Raw genomic sequence first — 20,133 nt, 5'->3', positions numbered from 1 at the left:
AGGTCTCTCTGCACAGCAGCATGTTTTAATATTTTATCATTTAAATAATAATCCCTTTTGCTGTTATTCCTACCAAAATGGCTAACCTCACATTTGTCAACATTGTATTCCATCTGCCAGACTCTAGCCCATTCACTTCACCTATCCAAATCCCTCTGCAGACTTCCGGTATCCTCTGCACTTTTTGCTTTCCAACTCATCTTAGTGTCATCTGCAAACTTGGACACATTGCCCATAGTTCCCAACTCCAAATCATCTATGAAAATTATGAACAATTGTGGGCCCAACACTGATCCCTGAGGGACACCACTAGCTACTGATTGCCAACCAGAGAAACACCCATTAATCCCCACTCTTTGCTTTCTATTAATTAACCAATCCTCTATCCATGCTACTACTTTACCCTCAATGCCATGCATCTTTATCTTATGCAGCAATCTTTTGTGTGGCACCTTATCAAAGGCTTTCTGGAAATCCAGATATACCACATCCATTAGCTCCCCGTTATCTGCCGCTCTGGTAATGTCCTCAAAAAATTCCACTAAATTAGTTCGGCACGACCTGCCCTTTATGAACCCATGCTGCGTCTGCCCAATGGGACAATTTCCATACAGATGCCTCGCTATTTCTTCCTTGATGACAGATTCCAGCATCTTCCCTACTACGGAAGTTAAGCTCACTGGCCTATAATTACCCGCTTTCTGCCTACCTCCTTTTTTAAACAGTGGTGTCACGTTGGCTAATTTCCAATCCGCCAGAACCACCCCAGAGTCTAATGAATTTTTGTAAATTATCACTAGTGCATTTGCAATTTCCCTAGCCATCTCTTTTAGCACTCTGAGATGCATTCCATCAGGTCCAGGAGACTTGTCTACCTTTAGCCCCATTAGCTTGCCCATCACTACCTCCTTTGTGATGACAATCATCTCAAGGTCCTCACCTGTCATAGCCTCAGGGTGAGGGCTTAAGTGGGTCGGAGCAGACTCGATGGGCCAAATGGCCTCCTTCTGCACTGTATGTTCTATGTGACTGTTCTGTGGTTCCCTCCAGTGGTAAGAAGCATTATCATTAACTTGTTACTCCCAGTCAATATACATATCATGACAGGGAAAACAAGAATGAAGATAATAATAAAGGGAGCATAATTCATACATTTTGAATAACCTTAAACTTAAAAAAAAAATCTATATAGACATGTGAAAACAAAAGTGTAGATTATATTGGGCGCGATCTACCCAAATGGGAACATTCTCATACTGAAGACGTTTAGCAGGGTGCTTTCCGGCACTCCGAGCACTGAGAATTCCCATGCTATCGAACAGGACTCTGTTTCGATTGAGTAGATTCGGGGAACACTCCGACGAGGCCACACTTAGTCTCGTTTCCTGCACTGAGGAGCTTTGCTCACCGGAACTCCGAAATGCAGGGGGAGATCGTTACACCATTATTCAATGCCGCCCCAATCTCTCGACCCCTGCTCCCGGGATCTACGCAGCTCACAATGCCTCGTGAAATCTAACGTGATCTCGGGAGGCATTGTGTTGTCAACCCTGCCCATTGTGGGCGGGGATCACTTTTTAGCAAATCTTTTTTTTTTTGCACATCTTTGGGTTGTGGGGGCGAAACCCACGCAAACAGAGGGAGAATGTGCAAACTCCACATGGACAGTGTACCAGAGCCGGGATCGAACCTGGGACCTCGGCGCCGTGAGACAGCAGTGCTAACCACTGCGCCAACGTGCTGCCACATCATTTTAGTAAATCTGAATATTCAGGTGAGTCAGCTAGCCTCACTCTAATATGAAGCTTCCTGAGGCACCCGAGGCATTAAGATCTATCCCTTTCACCTTGGAGACCTCGGGTAAGTGCCATTCAGCACTGGTGCCCACAAACGCGGACCAGACGGAAGAATATTTCTGGGTGTCTTCGAGGGGATTGGAAGCTCCCAGCAGCATGCACTTTGGGAAGGGTGATAGCCTGCCACTGTTGGTGCTAGCCTGGGACCCTGGCATTGCCAGCCTGGCACCCTAACAGTGTCACCATGGTGCCAGCCTGGCACTGCCAAGGTGCAGAGGTGGCACTGCCAGCTGGCAGGGACATTGCCAGGGTGCCAAGTTGGCACTGTCAAGGTGTGGAGATCGGGCCAGGGGTGTTCTGCGCGGGTGTTGCGGGGGGGGGGGGGGGGCAGGGACCCTCCCATAGTTTGTTGGGGCTGGGGGAAGTCGGGGGGTCCCCTTCAGAGATTGGTACGCCATTTAAAAATAGTTCTGGTGAGTGGAGATCGTCGATGTAGAAAACAGGGCTATGTGTGGCCTTGGCCGCGTGTTCCCCGCTGAAGCCCCTTATTTAATGCGAGTGGCGTTGTAGAGCCATGAGTTTCTCGGCGCTGCTGAGTTGAATCGCGCCCAAAGAATGACCACAGAAAAGAAGTCAGCATACTGTGTCTGTGAAAAAGCAACTCAAAGTGTCCAACTCCCTCAGGAATTTTCCACATAGCCCTTCAAGTCTTTTCTCTTCAGATAGTCATCCAATTTCCTTTTGAAAGCCACATTTGAATCTGCCTCCGCCGCCCTCTCAGCCAGTGCATTCCAGATCCTAAACAAAGGTACATTTAGAATTTTGCTGCCAGTGAGCAATTTTGCATGTGTTGATGCGAACTAGTTATCATTGCCATGTGGGCGGAATTTTAAAAAAAAAGTATTTTTATTTAAATTTTTAATTTAAACAAATAATGCAACAAAACCACAGGAATGGTAAGCTCAGCACAAAAAAAATAAGTCTTGACATGTCGGGATAGGGATGGGAACAGGAGAACAACAATACAATCATTAGGCTCAATTTTACGCGCCACCAGAGAATAAGGGTGAAGAGAAGGATAAAGCTATGAAAACATGGTAAAATTGTGCGCAGCATCCAACAAAGTGATTACTCGCAATGACCATGAGAGTTCATGATAAATTTTTCGCACCATGTTCGGGCACTCATCAGAACATATCTCCCTCAGCCCCAGCAACACCAGAGGCACCACTGACATACTGTAACATACTGTTCTATACTGGATGTCAGACTTAAATACATCCCTGCAGCAGTCAATCACAGATTCTTAAACCCCAGAAAAATACAAAGAAAATATGAGAGAACCACAGTTCTAGAACAATGTTTTACATATACCACACAACGCCACATAATCCCAACCTCAGGCACAGCCCAGAACGATCATTATTTATACAGAGAGGACCAGCAGCTATAAATTCAGATTATGATCAGTGTAGCCAGTGTCATAATATCCACTCATGTATATAATGAGATGCAGACAGGCAGTGATTGACACACAGGATGACCAGTAAGCACACAACACAATGCAGCCAATCACCAGACAGGACACTACCACTATAAAGCCAGAGAGCACTAGGTTTCCCGCTCTCTCGGGACCCAGCCACTGAGACAGTCAGAGTCCAAGAGCTAGCAAGTGCAAACACCATGCAGTAGCTAGTAAGTCTGGTCAGGCTACTACAAGGTCTCCAGTCAGTTCAGTATAGTATATCAGTTCAATCATCAAATAAAACAGTGTTGGATCTTCTCCAGTGTTAGACGTCTGTTTCTAGCTTCCCTGCATCGAGTGCAGTCCAAATCGAACCTACCTGCCTAACACATCAGCCAGCACTTCTCAACACATTAAACAAGACAGGATAAAAAAGGGAGAGCTATCAGGAGCAAAGGTTCTCAGGATACAAGAGGACCGAGATACAACCATAAATCTATATTCCTCAGGTACACACCCAACCCTAAGGGTGAAGTAGAGAAAAAGCTGCTCATTCATATAAGGGAACATCCCAACCAAAAATGGGGGCAACCACAATACCAATATCAACCACAATACAGGACTCAGTTCAACCCCATGCCCTTGTGCACTTGGGAATCGATAAACCAAGGAAATTCAAGCACATCAAAAAACTCACCCTCTCAGTATGCCTCTGAGTAGGGACATCCCATACATAAGAGTTGAATAGGATATCAATCACAGCACTGAACTTGGCCCCGCCCTGCACACTCTGAGATAAAGGAGGTAACACTCCCAAGAGCCCCAGCCAGCCGGGCCTGCACCTCACTAACCACATCTAGGGCACCGCATCAACCCACCGATCAAAATAGGGCTTATAACAGGACGTTCCTCATCCAAACGGAAAGAATAAAAACCCCTCCAAAGAAGGAACGCCCGAGTAAACTCAAGAACATTAGACATAGAATAGCACTGTATGCCCTTGCAAGAAGGATATTAGGGGACAAGATAGCTCTACATGGGTGGCACAGTGGTTAATACTGCTGCCTCACAACTCCAGGGTCCCAGATTCAATTAACACCTCAGGTGACTGTGTGGAGTTTGCACTTTCTCCCCGTGTCTGCGTGAGTTTCGTCCGGGTGCGCCGGTTCCTCCCGGATGTCCAAAGATGTGCAGGTTAGGTGGATTGGCCATGCTAAATTGCCCCTTAGTGTCCAAAGTATTAGGTGGTGTTACTGGGTTACGTGGAGAGGGTGGAGACGTGGGTTTAAGTAGGGTGCTCTTTTCAAGGGTCGGTGCAGACTCGATGGGCCGAATGGTCTCCTTCTGCGCTGTACATTCTATGATTCTATGATACCACAACGAGGACAACATTCAGGAAACCAATGTACAAGATGAATCAGAGAGGGCCCCTAAGTCCCCATCAACCTCCCCGCAGACCTAGGACGGACAGTGGCGTAGTGGTTAGCGCTGCTGCCTCATGGCAACGGTCCCTGTCCGTGTGGAGCATGCACATTCTCCCCATGTTTGCCTAGATCTCACCCCCACAACCCAAAGATGTGCAGGGTAGGTGGATTGACCACGCTATATTGCCACTTAATTGGAAAAAAATAATTGGATACTCTAAATTTTTTTTAAAAACTCCCCCAATCTCCAACAATGCTAAGACATAGGGCTGGATTTTCCATTATTGCAACGATGGCCCCACCCCGGCGTCAAAACGGTGGTTTCACACCAGTTACGGATCACTAATTCCTGGCCCTGCAGGGGGATAGCAGGGACCCGGCGTAGATCTAGCAGCTTTTGCTGCAGATATGGGACTCTGAACTTCCAGGTCGGAGGCCGCTCGTGTGCACGGCGGTGGCCTCCAGCGGCTGCTCTGTGCTCCATGGCGGATTGGGTTCGCAGCCGCCACGCGAGTACTCCGACCGGCTGGATCACATTAGTTCCACGCCGTCGGGACTTTGACCAATCAGAGGCGGAGAATGGCGGGGCGGGCCTCTGGCAATGGCCACAGGTAGATATCATAGAATTTACAGTGCAGAAGGAGGCCATTCGGCCCATCGAGTCTGCACCGGCTCTTGGAAAGAACACCCTACCCAAGGTCAACACCTCCACCCTATCCCCATAACCCAGTAACCCCACCCAACACTAAGGGCAATTTTGGTCACTAAGGGCAATTTTTCATGGTCAATCCACCTAACCTGCACATCATTGGACTGTGGGAGGAAACCGGAGCACCCGGAGGAAACTCACGCACACACGGAGAGGATGTGCAGACTTGGAGTCCAAATTGGAGATAGTGACCCAAGCCATAATCTAACCTGGGACCCTGGTGCTGTGAAGCAATTGTGCTATCCACAATGCTACCGTGCTGCCCGAAGGTAGGTCCGAGCCGGCACGGAGTACGCCGCATTTTGGGGCCCACAGAATCGGGGAACCGGCGCCGGTCCTGATTCCTTGCGGGAAAATGGATTTTCCGTCCCCGCTTTCAGCGTCGGCGTGCGGAGAATCCAGCCCCAAGTATATAGACTCAATACAAAAAATCGAACAGGGATAAGCAGACCACACCCAGGCATGCACCTTCATTCATTTCTTCCCACCCCAAAAGCCCTAAAAACACTAAGCACAAAAAAGAATCAAAAGGAACCTAGTCCTCTCCAGGATACATAACCTGCACAAGTCTTCGAATGAGACAAGTACAGATTCTCAAAATTCAAAGCAACAACAAAATTAAGCAAAATGCTAAATGAAAAACCAATGCAATTAGTTCTGGGGGCTCTCTTCAATTCAATTGAGGACGAGTCTAACCCTACTGCCATCACGACATCAACCATCCATTCATCCATTAGCCCTCTGCAGCACCACCTGTCTTCTCTATGCACAAAATAAGGAGTGCCTAAAATGCACTCCCTACTCGTGGATGCAAAGATTACAGCACATAAAAAAGAAAGGGTAAGACTGTGCACAAACCACGGGTTGGATTCTCCGCTCCGCTGTGCCATATTTCTGGCCCGACCCGCTGGCGGGATTCTCCTTTACGCCGGCCGGTCAATGGGGTTTCCCATTGTGGGGCAGCCCCACGACATTGGGAACCCCCGGGCGCCGGAAAAAAGGAGCATCCCGCCGGCGGGGAATCCCGCCCCGCGTATCACTGGATCCAATACAGTTTTTACAAAAACAGGACAACAATTTACTCTCGTCTTCATGCTCAAATGCTGTACACCCTAGTCAGGAGAAAAACAACATGAAATCACCAGCATCATCACAAGGGGATAAAATCCAGGATAATGACACCATTAATATGGAAAGGCCAAGGCATGACAAGATCATTGCACAACACTCAAGATCTCTCAAAAACTTGAACAAAGCTTCTTCATCACTGCTATGCCATTACCCCCAATACTCTGGCCAAAAACCCAGTCGGGTTTGACTCAACATGGCCAGCCACCTCCAACGTCTCATGATGAGCATCCTGGACAGGACAGCATAGGACCAATGGTCAGGGCTTCCACCCGACCTCAGGCCTCGAAGACTGGATATAACGTCCTATTTGAAACTTTCACTCAAGGATACATCACAGTTCATCAAAGTGAGCACCAAAAACCTGCACCACTGAGCTGAGATCATCATCCAAAACCCCATTCGCAGCCATCATCCTGATGCTGCCATCACCTCCGTGGTGTAGGCCCACTTGCCTGCAAAATCGCCACTAGAAGCTGGGCTCAACCCCAGCCATCTCTGACCACCCCAATCAAACGAGGATTCTTTCTGATTCAACACAGCACTTCACCACCAAACTTTGACCAGGATCATCCAAGGATATCACACAAGACATAAATAGGACCATAAGACATAGGAGCAGAATTAGGCCACACGGCCCATCGAGTCTGCTCTGCCATTTCATCATGGCTGATTTTTTTTCATCCCCATTGTCCTGCTTTCTCCCCATAACCCCTGATCCCCCTATCTATCTCTGTCTTAAGGACAGACAAAGAGTTCCATAGAATCACTACCCTCTGGCTGAAGAGATTCCTCCTCATCTCTGTTTTAAAGGATTGTCCCTTTAGTCTGAGATTGTGTCCCCTGCTTCTAATTTTTCCTATAAGTGGAAACATCCTCTATCCAGGCCTCACAGTATCCTGTAAGTTTCAAAAAGATCCCTTCTCGTCCTTCTAAACTCCGAGTACAGATCCAAAGTCCTCAACAGTTCCTCATACGACAAGCTCTTCATTCCAGGGATCATTCTTGTGAACCTCCTCTGGACCCTTTCTAAGGCTAGCACATCCTTCCTTAGACACCGGTCCCAAAACTGCTCACAATACTCCAAATGGGGACTGACCAGAGCCTTGTTCAGCCTCAGAAGCATATCCCTGGTCTTGTATTCTAGCCCTCTGGATATTGCATTTGCCTTCCTAACTGCTGACTGAACCGGCATATTAACCTTAAGAGAATCATGAACAAGGACTCTCAAGTCCCATTGTGCTTCTAATTTCCTAACCATTTCCGTGGGCAGCGTGGTTGCACAGTGGTTAGCACTGTGGCTTCACAGCGAAAGGGTCCCAGATTCAATTCCTGGCTTGGGTCACTGTCTGTGCGGAGTCTGCACGTTCTGCCTGTGTCTGCGTGGGTTTCCTCCGGGTTCTCCGGTTTCCTCCCAGTAGTCCCGAAAGACGTGCTGCTAGGTTATTTGGGCATTCGGAATTCTCCCCCTGTGTACCGAATAGTCGCCAGAATGTGGCGACTAGGGGCTTTTTACAGTAACTTGAATGCAATGTAAGCCTACTTGTGGCAATAAAGATTATTATTATTATTTAGAAAATAGTCCATGCCTAAATTCATCCGTCTAAAGTGCATAACCTCACACTTATCCACATTGCATTTCATCTGCCACTTCATTGCCCACTGTCTTATGCTGTCCCAGTCCATCTGCAGCCTCCTTGCTTCCTCAATACTCCCTGTATCAAAGATAATTATGTAATGTGCATTGGGATAAAATAAAGGATTAAAAAATGATTGGAGCCAGAGCTCGCGAAAACGCAGCCGTTCCCATGCTCACATCACGCGACCCCCCCCATCAAAGGAAATTCTATCGGGGCTGTTCCATTAATGGCCTGCAGGCATGAGAATGGCTTCAATAAGGGAATGGACGAGGGGAATCTGAGCGTTTGAGAAACAGGCATCAAACCTGAAGGGGTGGCAGCACTGAGATTTCGGTCAATAACTGCAGGGGAGAGTGAAAGGGAGGCCATACCTAGTTAATGAGCTGCAAGAGGGCAGATGGTAGCTCGGTTCAGTGATAGAGGATCTCTATTACATAATGGCAGGAGGAGAGCAGCAAGGCAGACCAAGGCAGCATGTTGGAAGGTTACATAGGATGTTAGAGGTCAAGGCGTGGTTCCACTGACACAGTTGCAGTTCTGGAAGGTGTGTGGATGTCACAACACCGAACTCACAGCCTTGGATGTCATATAAGGGGTGTATGAAATGTGAGGGTGCCCACCCACACATCAGTCATGATCAGACAGCAATGTTTGCTGTCAGACACATTGTAGTCCCTCAGGTGGAGTCAGTCAGAGTTGTCTCTTGCATTACCAATACTGAATGGCTGAGTGCAGCAGGCATCTCTGCAACATAATGATGGAAGATGAAGCTGACACCAACCTAAGCCAGCAGTGTGGCTATGATGGACAATGAGGATGTGCATCATTACCGTGTTTGCAGGAAAAGTGGTGATTCCTTGGGAAATATGTCTCTAAGTGGCATGGAAACAGGATAGCCTATTGCTGATGGTAAGGCTGCTGATGGTAAAGCTGGTGTGGAGCTCGGGAATATTGTGACCTGATTGAAGAGGCTATTAAACATACTGCTGAGCAATAACTATAGCATACCTGACAATCGATGATGGGGATGTGGGTAAGTGGATGAGTCCTTCTGAAAACTTGCAAAAAGGCACTTTAAGCCCCAAATAGCTGACTACAATTGGGAGAAAACACCGCTCACCCTCCTCCAACGCCATCAGGACAAGGCATGCTAAGTGGCAGTAGTTCCAGGGGCCCAAAGGACAGAAAAGACAACAAAAGCCTGGAGAGAAGGAATGAGGTAATGATGGGCGATGAGACCCCTGCCACACCTGAACGAGACGGACTGCCAGACCGCATGCAGAGCACCCCCACCCCCGCCCTGCCCCCGTCCACGATGAACTGATGGAGGGAGTTCCTCACACAGGAACTCCAGGAGGCCATTAAGATGGAGATGGGGGGCAACGGTCAAGGCGGCGGTGGCAGAGGCAGTGACCATCCTGCAGATGGCTCTGGAAAAACTGGAAAGGTGGCTGGAGACCCGGACGCAATGATAAGGGAGTGAGAGAAGGCCTCGACACACCAAAGTGACCCGATCGCTCCTTTCGAAACGGAAATGGCAAGGTTGGTGGCAAGATAAGAATCAGGAAAATCGGTCACAGCGGCAGAACCTCCGCAAAGTGGACTTACCGGAGGGAACTGAGGGAAGGAACCCCACAGAATATGTGGCCCAAATTCTGGGTAAACGGTGGGTAGAGACAGCTTCCCCAAGCCACCAGAAATAGACATATCTCACAGGTCACTCCAGCCGAAACCCAAGGCCGGGGAACAACCAAGGGCCACTATTGGAAAGCTGCACCGGTACCAGGACTAGGAAAGAATCCTGATCAGGGCCAGGCGAACAAGGTCCTGCAACTGGGAGGGTCACTCGATCAGAGTGTATCAGGACATTGGGACAGACCTGGCCAAGCACCAGGTGGAATTCAACAAAGCCAAGGCAGCCCTCTATAAGCATAATGTGAAGTTCGGAATGTTGTACCCAGCCAAGCTCTGGGTCAGCTTCCAGGCAGAGAGCATTACTTTCCCCCGCCGGCAGACATGGACGATTTCATCCGCAAACATGGGCTGGGAAGACAGCAACAGAACCAACGATGAACCAGACATGCTAACATACTGGGACATTGAGAAACTGTTTACTCAGGACCTTACTACCTCGTTTTGAACTCTGGTGGCGGGGTCGCGGGTGGACGGGAGGAGATCTGGCTCAACCCCAGGAGGAGGCCACCACACTCGCGGGTAAGCTAGCACCAGGATGTACAAGTGAGGGGGGTGCCGCAACACATCTCCAGTGGGTGAGAGGGTGCCTGGGGATGGGATGGGACGGGACATGGGGGAGGGGGGGGGGGTGGTGGACGACACATTCGCAGGTGGAAGGGGGGGGAATGGGGGAAGGAAGAAAACTCAGTGTGAGAACAGAGAAACAAGGTGGGCTATGACAGATCACACATGAACGCATAGGCACTGCAAACAGCCCACTTTGGAGGGCCCCCAAACAAAGGGAAAGCCTGGAGTGCAAGGACCCACCCACGTGGCAAACTTTGTTGTCTGCCATCTTGGGTGGCCCCTGGACAAAGGGAAACCTGATGCACAGGGGCCCGGCCTCATGGTGAGTTGCTGACCAAAGCTATTTTGGATGGCCCCCTAAAAGTGGCAGTCTTCAGGGCTTCAGATCAGCCAGAACTCTTTATGGGGAGTGGTGACATACCAAAACCTTTGCCTCCCCAATCACTCGCCGAAGAATCCTGCTCAGCTAGCGATCAGCCGCACCACCCAAGGCTGCAGACTGGAATTCCTCTAACTGGGAAAGATAAAATTCGCCATCGGTGGATTGGAAAAGAGCTTCCACAAGACATGGAAACCATTCATCAACTTGCTCCAAGACCTGTTGGAAGTCAGCAACCAGTAGAAGGGGGTGGGGGGCGGGGATGGGTGGGGGTGATAAAAGTCCATTAAAAAGACGTGGAACAGAAGCGACATAGCCACAGGAGACAGACCTGAGAGCAAACAGGAAAAAGCAGAAGGAGCGACAACAAACCGGGGAAGACAGGCTGGGGCCAACATTCAGCAGTCCAACTGAGGCAGAGGGGTCAAAGGGGGCCCACAGCCATTGGAGGAAGGGGGGGAGCAAATCATGTAAATATGTATAATGATCCTCGTTTATTTGTATCGCTTTTGTTTTCTTCTTCTCGTTCTTCTTTGGCTTATCTCTCTTATCTTTCACTTGTTCACTTGTAATTTTTAATTTTTCTTTGCTTGTTTTGCTCAATACTAGGCGTTGTGAATAAACTTGTAAATTCAAAGTACGACTGGATGTGTGACATAAAAATGTGAAAACCAATAAAAACATTTTTTTTTAAACAAAGCATACCTGTACCTGCCACTAAAAACTGGGAGGTTCAGTTGAAGGACAATGAGAAGGAGATGTTGGAACACACAACACCCCTCATATCACTCTTTTCTTTCACACAAGTCAAAGCAAAGATGAGACAGCAACCAGGCTTATGGAAGCACTCAACACCTCAGAGGAGAAAATATCTGAGGAGTCAGTGTCATTTCATTCCCACAAAGACTCTGCCAGCACAGATACCCTCATGTCTGTGAACATTCAATCACATTTAGGAATGAGGTAAGAGGTAGAAGGCTCAGAGGGCAGTTGAGGAGAAAATATCTCACTCAGGTCTTTGTTGACCAGCGTGGACATGATAGGCCGAACTGCCTACTTCTGGGATGGAAACATTTATGAATCCATGAATGGCGGCACCACCTGGCATGCACTGCACAGAGCAACTGCTGGAGGCTGTGATTGTTGCGGCCACTCCTATCCAGAAGACATCAAACTAGAGAGCCTTGGGAGTCATTGCGAAAGCGACAGATGCTGGAGCAGCAAAGTGAGATTATGTGGGCATCTGTCAGAATTTCCAGAGACTATATGCACTCATGTGTAATGAGGGCGAGTTCAACCATGCCATGACTGCAGTCATGCTCACATTCATGTGGCCTCCTTCAACAAGAGAGTTGCAACCCTCATGGAGAAATCATCCAGTGGAAGCAGGAGATGTGCTCCTACCTGTATGCTATTGGCTCATCCAGGAGTTATGCGAGAAAAGGCTGGGCGAGAGAAGCATAAAATGCTTGGATTTCAGGTCTCATGCTTCTTAGATGGGCAGAGAAGGATAAGTATGCCCTGAATGGATAGCGGAGCAGCAGCCCGCTCTGCCTCGGGGCTCCACTCCTGGCATGAACATGGCCCTCTGCTCCACTTACTGTGACACCAACATCTCATGATGTCGTGAAGACAGAGGCAGCTCCTGCATCGTTGCAGGCGGCCCCAAAATTCTGGGACCATCTAAGCCTCCTGCAACCAGATTACATCTGCTGCAATCATCGTAAACAGTGGAATAAAAAATCAAGCACAGGTCATAGGATTACCCATAAGAACATGCGTAAATCCATCTATTTGCATTTGGGTATCACCGATTGATCACTCGGGTATCACTGGTCGATGGTTTATTCCAGTGGTGGGCAACCTGCAGTCCTGGGACCAAATGCAGCCCATCACAGGGTACTGAGTGCCACCCACGAGACATTTTGTTGACTGTTGCTCATGCACAGAATTGCCACATTCCTCTTTCCATCTGCTTAGCATTTTTTCTACCAGTATGACTGAAGTGCTACACATGTAAAGCAATGGCAAGTGAAGTGAGGTGCGTGCTGATTGCACACAACATTGACTGTTGTCAGTCAGTATTCTTGAAGGCGTACAGCTAACTAAAATGATCAAACATCTGGGAATGTCTTAGAATGGAGGAGTTGTGACAACCTCTTAGGAACCTTATACAGACTTGAAGGATCTCTTTGCAGTGGTCGCAACCAATTGCTCATTGCATGAGTGTGTGGTGAATGTAGGAAAATGTTTTATATTATGTTTTATATTTGTTGCAGAAATATTATTAAAAACTCTGATCTGATTTAAGATACATACAGGCAGTATGTCTTCTAAGTCTGTGATTAAGGGGCTGTATAGGTTAGGTAATCATTGGTTTCAACCATTTACTTGTTTGTAGATAGATGGCTGATGGAGCATTGTTTTGATTTTGGAAGATCCCTGGAGTGTAGACAATTTATGATGATGCGTAGTTCTGGATAAACAGGTCATGGGGCATCTTAATGGGAGGAGACTGAAGGATGTCTTATGATGTAAATAGGTAGTTAGCACTGCTGCCTCACGGCACCGAGAACCTGGGTTCGCTCCCGGCCCTGGGTCACTGTCTGAGTGGAGTTTACACATTCTCCTCGTGTCTGTGTGGGTCTCACCCCCACAACCCAAAAAGATGTGCAGGGTAGGTAGAATGGCCACGCTAAATTGCCCCTTAATTGGGAAAAAAAGAATTGGGTACTCAAATTTTTTTTTAAATTTGGTAATTAAGGGGTGGAGCGAGGTCTATCTGTAGTTTTGCAGTTTGCCATATGATTTTAGTCTGACAAGACAGGGCTTCAGCTGGCTCCTGGAGGGTTCTCTCCAAGGTCTTTGCACAGAGAAAAGCAACTGAACCTGATTGTTAACTTTATTCATATATGATTTTTGAACTATATTGGTTTGTTCAATTGGAATATATAAGTGCAACTGTAGGGAGTGAGTTAAAATATTATTTTCCTTTTATTTCAGAAATGTATGAAATGTTAACTGTAAATCTGTTATTTTGTTGCTAATGTGAATGTTTGTGTGCTTAAATTAAAGTTTATTTACATAAAATATGTTAATTGGTCAGTGTTATCACTCCCGGGGCGAAGTATCTTTTCCTCACAATTTTACAAATTGAAAATTGTTATTTTTCTCACCCAGGATCCAAACAAGTGTAAGTCCATCCTGTTGCTGTACATTTTGTCTGAACTGCTGGAGCTTTGGTGGCCCAAATGCTGACAGTCAATGACAGCCTGCACCTGGAGAATTCTAGCAACAGCTTTGAATCTTATTGCCCTCTCTGCCTGGCTGGCTAGATTGGTGCAAAAACATACTTACTGGTCAGGTCTCTTGAACATGGCAGCCATGACCAGTTTGATGTAGCAATGAACTTAAGGAGCGGGATTCTCCGAAATCGGTGCGATGACCCGATACCGGCGTCAGAAACGGCACGAACCACTCTGGCATCGGGCCGACCGGAAGTAGCGGAATCCTCCGCACTTCCGGGGGCTAGGTGGATGCTGGAGGGGTTGGCACCGCGCCAGCCGGCGCCGAAGGGACTGCGTGAGTCCACGCATGCGCCAAAGGGCCGGCGTGAATTAACTTGACAGGTCCCTCCGCGTGGGACCATGTCCAATCCACGCCAGCGGGACTGGCCAGAAACCGACGGCCACTCGGCCCATCGGGGCCTGGAGAATTGCCGGGGGGTGGCGCTGTCAACGGCCCCCGACCGGCGTGGCATGAAGCCCGCCCCCGCCTGAAAACCAGTGCCGGAGAATACGGCAACCGGCATCGGGGTGGCAGGGTGGGATTCGCGGCGCCCCCTGGGGATTCCCCGACCCGGCGGGGGGGGTCGGAGAATCCCGCTCCAGAGTGGGAAATCCCACTGTTGACTCCAGAATATGCCTGAAATGATCCTGAGCTATAGAATTGAAGTTCCACTGTGATCATGCCAGGCACATGCAAAAGCTGCTCACCCCTTCCTACCAGGATCAGATTTACTCCATCCGAATGCACAGCTCGATGACCAACTCACTGGACAGGTGCAGCCTCTGGCAACACTTGCTCTGACATCTTTAGGAAGCGGAGCACCTGCCATTCAATCTTCTATGGTGGGTAGCGTCTTCTCCACACACAAGTCCCTCTGCATTCTGCTTCCTTTCTTCCTCAAGAGCCCCTTGCCCCTCTACATATTGCAGGTGCTCTCCCTGTGCATGCACCTCTTTCTCTCTCATGCTACTCCTCACTGTGGGTATCAAAGCTAGAGTGCATGAGATCCAATGTAAATTTATTTTGTTCACCACTTAGACTTCTCACGCACTTTACTCCACGTGCAGAATGTGCAACTCGGACAGACCATCAATTGTTCTGCCGCCTCCAATGTATTTGGCAAGTCTGCACACCCTCCGGCTTGTCACTTCTGCACTTTCTACACTTTCATCCTACCTGCACTGAAAGACTGCTGTTCACAATGGCTGCCAACTCCAGCCAATGCTGCTGCTGAGTTACAATGGGTGAGGCTCTGAAGCCCTGTTTCTCATATTCGTCCCTGGAAATATCTAAAAACCTCGGCTCCTTAAAATGCTTAATTGCTTGGCCGCAGTGTTAAGTACAGCTTTCACCCAGCAGGTAGGAAACATCTACATCTGCAGGAATATACTAGACTTACGTCACAATGCATTTCCCCACTACTTTGTTGACTCACCCAGCTCACAGCCCTGGGTGTAAGAAAATGCAGCCAACTATGTCAAATATATATAATTTTTCTTGTGAGTCCTCAGGTGAGGTAAGAGTTACTGCCCTTGATATTAAGGCAGCATTTGACTGAGTATGGCATCAAGGAGCACCAGCAAACTGACATTCCCGGTTGGAGTCATACCTGACACAAAGGAAGATGGTTCTGATTGTTGGAGGTCAATCATTTCTGTTCCTGGATATCACTGCAGGAGTTCTAGTGTCCGAGGCCCAACCACCTTTAGCTGCTTCATCAACGACAGTCCTTCAATAATAAGCTCAGAAGTGATGATTGCACAATGTTCAGCACCACCCGTGACTCCTTAGATACTGAAGTAGTCCATGTCCAAATGCAGCAAGACCTGGATAATACCCAGGCTTGGGCTGATAAGTGGCAAGTAACATTCGTGCACACAAGTACCAGGCAATTACCATCTCCAACAAAAGAGATTGCCCCTTGGCATTATGATTGCTGAATCCTCCACTATCAACATCCTTGTGGTCACTTTGATTAGAAACTGAACTGGACTAGTCAAATAAATACTGTGGCTACAAAAGCAGTTCAGAGGCTAGGAATTCTGTGGCAAGTAATTCACCTCCTCACTCCCAAAATTCTACCCACAATCATCAAGGCACAAGTCAGGAATGTGATAGAATATTGTCCACTTGCTTGGAGCGAGCGAGCTCCAGCAGCACTCTGGAAACCAGAGGACAAAGCTACCCGCTTAATTGGCACCACAATTACAAACGTTCACCACCTCCAGTAGCAGCAGTGTATCCCACCATCAAGATGCACTGCAGGAACTTACCAAGGCTGACTCAGCATTACCTTCCAAACGCAACACTACTACCATCTGGAAGGACAAGAGCAGCAGACAAACAGGAACACCACCACCTGGAAGTTGCCCACCAAGCCATTCATCATCCTGACTTGGAAATATATCGCTGTTCCTTCACTGTTGCTGAGCCAAAATACTGGAACTCCCTCCCTAATAGCACAGTAGGTGTACCTACACCACAGGGACTGCAGGGGCTCAAGAAGGCAGCTCACCACCACATTCTAAGGACAATTAGAGATGGGCAATAAGTACAAGTCGAGCCTGTGACGCTCACATCCGAACAATGAATGCAGGAAATATATTGCAACATATGTAAAACTATATTTAATGTAAAGTTAATAGGATATAACCGGCTCCCCGGAGACTTTCAATGTCAAATTAGAGCCAATCGTGATGGTGCAAAGGAACACTTTGGGCTAGGGTCTCGCTCTCTCTGCTTGGTTGGGGAAATAGCTGGCCATTGTCTGCCACTTTATCAGTGATGTGGAACTCGCCATGTACACAAAGGTACACACTGACACTCTACAACTCTGCGGTACAGTACTGCCCAACACATCAAGCTATCAAATATACTGTGTTATCTTTACTGAGAGTTTAAAGCAACTTGCTAAGTGTTACTGGCTTTCCTGCTGCTTTGTTCAAAATCACACCAAAATTTAAATGGATTACATGCTGCTAATCCAATCAACTATGCTACTGGCTTTAAACTAAGGAAATGTAATTTTAAATAATCACTTTATAACTGGGCTTCATAATTTTACTGAATAACTAATAACCTCATGCATCTTACCTCCAAAAAAATATTGATCTCCAGTTTTGATTTGCATTGAACTGTTTGTCCGAACAGCAGAGGCGTCATCACCATCAATCGTGAGAATTGCGGAATTTTCTTTGGCGTGAAATTGTATTATATGCCACTGACCATCATTGAGCCCAAAACCTGAAATTCAACAAGAAAGCATCAATGATATCCTCTGCTAGCTCAATGTCCCAGTAAACTGAAGCTATTAAAATGGCAGATAGTATAATGTTTGTGTGATGATATAGTGACCAAAGTAAACAGGAATAAAGCATTCAGTCTCTTCATACACATTTATGAGCACCAATGTGATTCGCATCTCTGTAAAATCAAACTTGATGGCCCCATTCTAAAAAAAACTTTGCTTTATTCAGTGCACTGAGTTAGATTGATTTTAATTGAAAAGTTGAGATCAGACAAAATAAAACAAAATCTAGTTGAGCTGCATAATTAAATCCAATAAAACTTTAGCAAAATATTGTTTGATAGTTTCCGGGTTGAAAAAAATGATTTTGGAGCTAGACTAGCAGTATCTCACATCATTAATTCGAGATATGATTCCTTCCCCATCTCAAGGTAACAAATGTAGAGGCGGGGTGGAATGAAGGAAAGATTGGCAGAGATTCCGGGACATGTTGCGGGAAGAGGGTGAAGTGATAATGGCGAGAGAGGGGAAACAAAGAAGGGGAGAAACAAAAAGGGATGAAAGGTATTTATTACATGAATTTTAAAGCAAGATAATGTTTGAAAGTAATTTATTTATTCCTTTTTTTTTGTTTTACCTACATCTTAAATGCCTACATCTAAAATCATACAATGCTACAGCGCAGATAAGAGACCATTTGGCCCATCATGCTTGTGCCCGCTCATTTAAAGAGTTACCAATTAGGTCCACACTCCTACACTTTCTGCATGGGCCCTGCAAATCTTTATTCTTCAAGAATTTATCCAATCAACTTTTGCAAGTTATTATTGAATCGGCTTCCACCAATCTTTGAGGCGGTGATTCCAGAACACCACAACTCCCCGGTGAAAAGCTGATCGAAAAAATTGCAAGACCTTACTGATAAATTATTCTTTGCCTCTGACCTAATTGAATCCAGCAGATTAATAGTGAGATGTAATTGTTTCCCCCCCGCTCTGCATTTACAATTGGACGCAGTAGCTGAAAAGGTAAAGGTCTTACTGATTGTAAATGTGCATTATTGTGTGGAAGGAATATCAATGTCACCCTAAATCTGCAGCACATGTGACCACATTAGCTGCCAATTCATTGGAAGCTTCAACGCTATCTGAAAAAGCAGACAGTGTCCTTAAAAACTGAGACTATTTTAACACTGTTACCAGTTTTTAGCCGGTCTCTTCATTGTTGCTGATGGTACATTTTCAAAGAAGTTCATTTTGTAAGATATTAACATTCCCAATGTATTCTCAAAGTGTTTGCTGATTTGTTCATTTGTTTTTTTATGGCAAGTCATATTTATGTCTATTTTTGCTCAATGCTCCAGTTTTACTCACCAATAAGGTGCCAGGTTTTTTTCTACATTTACTACTACTCCCAATTTAAAGTATAATCAACCTTACTGTGCCGCTGTGTAATTCTTCAAATTCAAAGACCATGAAATGCAATTTTGGCGTCATTATCTCATATAACCCTGTGAAACTTCAGATGAGGGTCACAGTCTTCATTCCATTTTCCCATTTTTCAGTCTTTGGTTTAGATCTTAAATGATGAGAGCAGGAGGGCATGCAAGGAGCAGCACCAGACATAACTATGAATGAGATTCCAATCTGGTGAAGCTACAAGACAAGATTATCTTATAAGAACATAAGGACATAAGAACTCGGATCAGGAGTCGGCCATCTGGCCCCTCGAGCCTGCTCCACCATTCAATGAGATCATGGCTGATCTTTTGTGAACTCAGCTCCACTTTCCTGCCCGAACACCATAACCCTTAATCCCTTTATTCTTCAAAAAACTATCTATCTTTATCTTAAAAACATTTAATGAAGGAGCCTCTACTGCTTCACTGGGCAAGGAATTCCATAGATTCACAACCCTTTGGGTGAAGAAGTTCCTCCTAAACCCAGTCCTAAATCTACTTCCCCTTATTTTGAGGCTATGCCCCCTAGTTCTACTTTCACCCGCCAGTGGAAACAACCTGCCCGCATCTATCCTATCTATTCCCTTCATAATCTTATATGTTTCTATAAGATCCCCCCATGTGCCAAACTGCATAAGCAGAAAGTAATAGACAGAGCTAAGCGATTCCACAACTAACGAATCAGATCTAAGCTCTTCAGTCCTCCCATATCCACCCACGAATGGTGATGGATAATTAAACAACTCACTAGATAGAGGACGAGGCTTCACAAATATCCCATCCCCAATGATGGGGGAGACCAGTGTATCAGTGCAAAAGATAAAGCTGGCAATTCCAAACAATTTTTTCAAGGAGTTCCAAGTGGATGATCAATCTCAGCCTCCTCCGGAGGCTCCCAGCAACACCAATGCTTGCTTTTAGCCATTTCAATTCACTCTATGTGATATCAAGAAAATGGCAGTGGATACTGCAGGGGCTATGGGTCCTGACAATATTCTAGCAATGATACAAGCTGTTCCAGTACAGGGGCTACCGTGGGCAGCACGGTAGCACAGTGGTTAGCACAGTAGCTTCAGAGCGACAGGGTCCCAGGTTCGATTCCCGGCTTGGGTCACTGTCTGTGGGGAGCCTGCACATTCTCCCCGTGTCTGCATGGGTTTCCTCCGGGTGCTCCGGTTTCCTCCCACAGTCCAAAGATGTGCATGTTTGATGGATTGGCTATGCTAAATTGCCCTTAGTGTCCAAAAAAGGTTAGATGGGGTTACGGAGACAGGGAGGAGGTGTGCGCTTAGGTAGGGTGCTCTTTCCAAGGGCTGGTGCAGACTCAATGTGCCGA

General features: G+C 46.9%; 1 protein-coding gene across 1 annotated transcript in view; it reads right to left on the bottom strand.

Moving 5' to 3' along the window:
- Positions 1-20,133, bottom strand: part of cntnap2a (contactin associated protein 2a) — a 2,812,093-nt gene that overhangs the window by 1,493,065 nt on the left and 1,298,895 nt on the right. The window contains exon 9 of the mRNA XM_072508818.1: positions 17,185-17,334. Coding sequence (XP_072364919.1) covers positions 17,185-17,334 — 150 coding nt within the window. The remainder of the gene's footprint in view (positions 1-17,184; positions 17,335-20,133) is intronic.

The sequence above is a fragment of the Scyliorhinus torazame genome, chromosome 6, assembly GCF_047496885.1.
Source record: "Scyliorhinus torazame isolate Kashiwa2021f chromosome 6, sScyTor2.1, whole genome shotgun sequence".
Lineage (NCBI taxonomy): Eukaryota > Metazoa > Chordata > Chondrichthyes > Carcharhiniformes > Scyliorhinidae > Scyliorhinus > Scyliorhinus torazame.
The sequence above is the reverse complement of the archived record's forward strand: the minus strand, read 5'-3'. Positions and strand labels throughout refer to the sequence as shown.